The 6628-nt window shown below is 39.4% G+C and overlaps 1 protein-coding gene across 2 annotated transcripts; it reads left to right on the plus strand.

The window, feature by feature from the left end:
• Positions 1-3337: 3337 nt before the first annotated feature.
• Positions 3338-5474, plus strand: LOC123412748. 2 transcript variants are annotated; one of them, XM_045105682.1, is made up of 3 exons: positions 3338-3745; positions 4491-4686; positions 5151-5474. In XM_045105682.1, the coding sequence occupies exons 1-3, from the start codon at positions 3375-3377 to the stop codon at positions 5160-5162; spliced, it is 579 nt and encodes a 192-aa protein (XP_044961617.1). In that variant the 5' UTR covers positions 3338-3374; the 3' UTR covers positions 5163-5474. The 2 variants fall into 2 exon arrangements, with proteins under 2 accessions (XP_044961617.1, XP_044961618.1); XM_045105683.1 differs by having other exon boundaries at positions 5154-5474.
• Positions 5475-6628: the final 1154 nt, after the last annotated feature.

Consider the following 6628-nt stretch of genomic DNA (forward strand, 5'->3'; position numbering starts at 1 on the left):
TCTCCCCGTAGAAGTGTTTCAATAGGGAGATCACCCCCGAAAATCCATTTCAGATCCCGGGCTCATCTACACCAATCGAAAAATCAAAACAAATACAATTTTTTTTTTAAAATCCACATTTTTTTTGGGCGGTAGAGAGTTTGATGACTGAGGTCTGCTCCAATTTTTGGATCATTTGGACATCTGAGCAGTTCTCGACAAAAAAGACAAATTCGGAATCTCTAATAATGTTTACTGTTCATGCACTGTTTTGAATCGATTTGTCTTTTTTGCCGAGAGCTGCTTAGATGTTCAGATGATTCAAAAATTGGAGCAGACCTCAGTCATCAAATTATCTACCATCCAAATACAGTTTGGATTTTTTTGAATCTTTCTAGTATTTGTTTTGATTTTTTTTAAAACGCTGCACTCACTCAACCCTTTCTTTTCCATCTCCCTTTTGCTTTGTTATTATGTAACAGACTATTACATTTTTTTTGAGCAGATTTAAGGAAATAGTTGATAGTTGATTATGCTATATATAAATAGTAACTCCAAACCAGCTCATAACATTAGTCAAATTAGTCTATTAAAATATTGTTGCACCGGATAAATTAGTTGCTCTGAGAGATAACAGAAACAATGACCTGTAACATTAGTCATGAAAAATATATATTAGTTTCATTCGAAAGAGGCATTGTCTAAACATCTTCAATACTTATTCGGTTGTTTGTCCTGTATATCCTCATCGCCTATCCATCACCGTGAGACGACCACTAATCGCGAATCGGTCGATATATATAGATAGAGTGTGGAAGATAAGATTGTTATAGCTGATGGTCCACTGATCCCAACCATATGCTATGCTCCTCTCCACGTTTGACTAGCTAGAAAATAAAATGACTAAATAATCGTCGTGATATATATCCATATGTGTACCAGGGCATATAAGACAACTAAATTAGTTGAGACTCAATCAATATTATTATATATACAAATGGCTCTAAGCTTGCATGTGAGGCCGTTTTTTAGGATATATAACTGAACGAACAAATGATACGTTTCTTGTCTTGGAGGCGAATCTTGTCTCTAGCTCACTGCCGTATCCGTCCGCAAACAGGTGGACCAATACGCGCACACTGACGGGAGTGGGTCATCCAACATTGTTCGTGTATGTTTCAATGTTTGAACTAACCGGATGATAATCATGTAAACACGGCTGATTTGATATAAACACATCATTGAAGCAAACCAAAGGGTTGCGTTGCACGTCATGGAAGGATCAAGCACCAGCGTGGGATACATAGAAGAACAAATCAAACATTTGAGGCAGACACTAGTGAGATAGATTAGGCAGTTCTCCTTAATTTCTGTTAACAAAATAAGCGTTGACATACTTTTCTAGTCTTATTTACATCATAGGACCAACCGAAAAATGGTTTGCCCCGTGTTGTATTACCCAGGGCGACACGGGTGTGTCTTCAACCCTATCAATGCCGGTGCGAGAAGCCTGCACGCCCGACGGCTACGACAGGGCACACTGTCAAGGCGGTTTTGCATTTGGTTGAGCAGCGGGGCTCAATGACCGCTCGGCGTGCATCAATATTTCGTCGGCTGGTAGGCTATCTATAATGGCTAGAGTGACGTGAGCGATATCTCCCAGCGGCGTGGAGGCATGCCACCGTAGCGAGGAGCCGGACAAGCATGCTTCTCCGAATCAACACCGTGGTGACAGATTTCGAGGGTGTGTGCTGCCAAAGGCACCGGATCTCCCTCATGGTTGCCCTTGGTGGTGCTATCGGTGACGCATATTTGAGGGCCAGTCTATTGCTAGATGCAGCCGGATTTGGAGTCTGAAGGCCAACGTGTTTTCGGATCCGCTGGGAGTTGAATCATTGTAGGGAGGTGCTGGACTTCTATGTGGTTGGTGACCGGCTTGCATCTCTATGGTCCACGACTTTATGGTCGTGATCCTGATTCGGTGGGCCCGATGACTAGAGCTTGTCCTGCAGCGACCTCCTACGCCTCCGTAACAATGGTGCTCACTGAAAGATCTTTGGGAGTGTCCATCTCTCAAGATCCAGTGATTGACTTCGACGGATGTAGTTTATCGACGATGACTTGACGCTGAGGGATGGTTCTGCAGCGGTTGTGGTCGCATCACATGTAGCAACTAAGATCGTGGAAAAGTTATGGTGACAACACGAGTGAATTCGATGGTGCTCCTACTCGAGCAACCGGTCTCTAGCTACGGGGTGAAAGCTTAGGTTTGAACGAGTTGGTTATATCTGGCAATGTTGATATTTTTTTATGTCGTTACCTTATTTTAAGTATATTTATTATATGCTTGGACTGATTCTTCATGGTGAAAATCTAGATTCTGGCCTTAGTGGTTGAATCCGACGAAGGTGACGTTTGAGTGTTGCTCCCTTTCTGAAAGCGTTGCTCTCTCATCGTCTGTGTGGTGTCATGAGATGATGAGTGTGGATATAGTTATTATCGTAGTTTGCAGATCACATGTCTCGGGCTCTCGGCGCTTTGTTTTTCCCTTTTCCTTGCCAATGCATAGCTTTGGTCTTATATGGCATCAATATTTGTTCGCCTGTATTTGTATGCATGCGTTGATGTTTATTGTGTGCATCCTTGCTATGTAGAAGACAACGTGTGTGTATTTTGGATTTGTATCCTCTTGATGTTTCATGTTGAGCTAATAAAATTAGAATCCACCCTTTGTCAAAAATAAAAAATACAAACATGCAGCAAAATTCTACACAGAAGTTCGATACATCTAGAAAACTAATCTGGACATGATTTTGAAGCCGAAAAAAAGATAGGCACAAAATAAAGATGTTTAAAGTGATATCTCCCACTAACTCGTGCACACTATTACATTGTGAAAGTCTCGTTGCCACAACAAACGTACGCATGGAAACAACTACCCTTAGCAAGAGTAGAGTATATTATGAGAAAAGAACATATAAATTTATGAAATTACACAAATTTAACCCATGTGCGAAGAAACTACACAAACTAATTAACCTGGGACTGGATCGAGCTTCTGCCAGGACTGTATCTCAAACGACTCTAATTGTGCATGTGAGGGTGGTTCTTGAGCTAATTAAACAAATTAATCACCTGCATCAATGTGTGTCCTGGATGCAGTTAACGTGGCATCGGATAGGAATATGTGTGTGGTGGCAGGTTTAACATCGAATATGCCAAATCAAACTATATTAAAATAAAGCAGTTTGTGCAATTGATGTATGTCCAGCTGGCAAATAATTGTCCCATGCTCCTAGTTTTCTATAAATAGAACCCATCCAACCCTTCATTATCTCACACCTCTCCATCACTCTCCTTTGTTTCCACTCCGCTACAAACAGTTCTATCCGGCCATGGCTACTCCCTCTGCTGCCCTGGCTTTTTTCTTGCTTTTCCTGCCAACTATCCTTGCAATGCCCAATGCGACTGCTCCACTTCAGACTTCCCCGTGTGCTTGTCCAAGTGAAACTAGCTTGCACTTTTACCTACACCAGTTTCTTGGTTTACCAAACCGCCCAAATCGCAATGAGGAATTTGTGGTAGCCCCTCCAAACCCCTTTACACCAGGGTTTGGCACTATAATCGTCCATGGTTGGACTTTAACCAGAACAACAGACCCGAATGGTACTATCATCGCCCGTATGCAAGGCACACACATCCAAGCTGGACCAGCAACTGGCAACAGCTGGCACATCTCTTCAAGCATAGTGTTTGAGTCTGGCAGGTAAGATGTCTTACATACCTGCATGGATGGTTACTTCCTTGACCTTTATATTTACAGTTAGTTTTAACACTCTTATATTACGGGACAGAGGGATCCCTAAAATCTGTTTTTATGTGACACCAAGTCACAATCCTAAGTAGGTGGTGTACATTTGAAAATACATTTAGTGATACCAGCTTTCTTCTCCAAGATATCACATATTAACAAAATAATCCCTTGCCCAAGTTTTATATAACGAAAATAACTAAAATGGAGCGGGGGGCCAGATTGTTATTTTGTTGCTTCGAGTTCTACAATCTCGTATGGACATCAATATATACATTTCATTACTGTGATGATTATCTTATATCACAAATAATATTAATAATACGATCCCCATGTATTTGTGATAAATCTATCAATAGCATATCCAAATTTTAAACCACCATAAAAACTGAGAGATTGGTCCAACATATTAGAATATTTGATGGAATGAAACCCTTCACGTAACTCCAGCATGTGCTTCACCACTTAATTGCACAAAATTCATCATGGCCACTGGATGGAGAGTTCATCATAATAACAAATACAACATATGCATATTTTTTAGTGCACGTTCTCAGTGCTCACTACATGTATCCTAGAGTAAATGGTACAATGAGAACGGATAAAAGATAGAAGGTTTTTTAGTTGATCAATTAACAAATAAAGTATCCATGCATTTCTATTCTTTTGACTGAACTTATAATTTCTCCACCTGAAATAGGTTTGCCGAGTCTACACTTCAGGTGATGGGGACATTAAATGGCATCATAAATAAGTGGTCTATTGTCGGTGGGACCGGAGAATTTACAAGGGCGACGGGTATTATCGACTTTAAAAAAGACCCAGCTTCTACCACGGATGACACCATTAGAGAACTTAATATCCGCATATTCCACTATGCAGATGTTGCAAGCGTTGTAAGTATACAGCATCTTCTACATTCATATGGTTATAATTTTCCTTTAACTTCCACTATATCACATCGAACAAAGCCATGTGATAGGGTAACTTGTGTTGGTTCCAAGACTATAAAAGCAATTGTAATTAATTGTATGAGAGTAACATGAATGCGAGGTTGTAATTATCTGCTTCTGAAATCCATATTCTTGCGGTGAAATATTTATATTTTCTCAAAATTTCGAGTAAAATAAATTGTAGTAGTCAATTTGACATCTTATTGATAAATATTACAAAAAGTTGATTAATTTAGGTAATGATTCTTGTCTTATTGGTCTATTTAAAGATCATTAGCAAGTCCCAACTATAACCTCATGGAATAAGCTTATGTATATTTGTTTTTTTTTGAATAAGATGACTTTGTACATGGTATGCGTCAGTCTATACTTACATTAATTAGCTCCCTTGTTTACTTTCCTTAAAGCAGGCTCAGTAAGCTACATGCACCTCTGTGGCAAAACTATGTGGGCGGGGACTAAGTGCTTAAAAAATAATGCGAGCTATGGATCATCGTCATGTGATATCAAGTGCTCAATCGTGGAATTTTCTAGTTAATTCTAGTGATATCAATGTCTTCTTTTATGCTGCGAGATGTGTGGACTGCCAGCTTTCATATATTTCCAGTTCAAATAAGGCTTGGGTTTCTAGCATGGGATCATCGATCCTAATTCCAAGGCCCATTCGTCCATTGTTTTATATGTAATGTGTGATCATTGTGTACTTTGTGTAATATGATATTCCTCTGCTCCCCGAGTAATTAGGTATATATGCCTGAAAACATTTACTCTCGTGTGTGAACGTGTATTATCTCTTATCTAACAGACACATTTTTTTTTTGAAAAAGGGGAGTCTTCATCAATCGATGCATGCAGCCATATTATTAAAATAACAAAGTAGTATCATAGTTTCAGAAAAAAATTGCATCTCGCAATGAATAACTAAAAAGGACAATCCCTTAAAAAGCAAACTGCCACATCCGGCGTAAGTAATAATAAACTACGATGCCTATACACCTAGTCTATTACTAACACGCCATCCAAATTAATTGAAGATAACCCGTGCGGCCATCTCCCATCGGTTGCACCCAGTATCCATAAGCTCCCTGGAGTCCACATGACTGAGTAATGACCACGTACAGATCCAAGAAATTGCTCTGCAAATGACCTGCAAAAAGTTATTGAATTTGTTGCCATTAAAAATCAAATCATTCCTGGTGTTCCATATAGTCCAAAAAGACCACATATCCCAATCCTAATTAGTTTAGAGATTCGAACGTCCACTGTATTGAGCCACGTTGTGAATATAGCATTAATGCGTGAAGGTGGGGACACGTTAAACGCTATACGAACAATGCGCCAAAGTAGTTTTCAAGAGGACAATGTAAAAACAAATGTGTTATTGTTTCATCCTGGTCACAGAAACAACAATTAGATCTGCCTCTCCAACTACGTTTAATTAGATTGTCTTTGGTCAAAATCACACCTTTGTGCAAAAACCACATGAAACTTTTAATTCTTAGAGACACTTTGACTTTTTAAATATGAACTGATCTAAGTAAAGGTCCTGTATTAATCAGATCCGTATACATGGACTTCACCGAGAAGACGCCATTCACAAATAATATCCAACGAATCTTATCCGGTTGAACAGATAATTGTACGTTCATAATCCTTCTTACCAGATGCAACCATGCCTCCCAATGTGCTCCTACTAAAGATCGTCTGAAGTTTATATTGAGAGGAATTGATTGTAACACTGCAGACACATAGTCCTGTTTACATTGAGCAATATTGTAAAGCATGGGGTATTGTAGTGCTAGCGGTGTATCTCCAAGCCAAGTATCTTTCCAAAATCTTGTGGATGCACCATCCCCTACTATAAATTTCACCCTTTGGAAAAAAT

This window comes from Hordeum vulgare, chromosome 7H (genome assembly GCF_904849725.1).
Source record: "Hordeum vulgare subsp. vulgare chromosome 7H, MorexV3_pseudomolecules_assembly, whole genome shotgun sequence".
Classification (NCBI taxonomy): Eukaryota; Viridiplantae; Streptophyta; class Magnoliopsida; order Poales; family Poaceae; genus Hordeum; species Hordeum vulgare.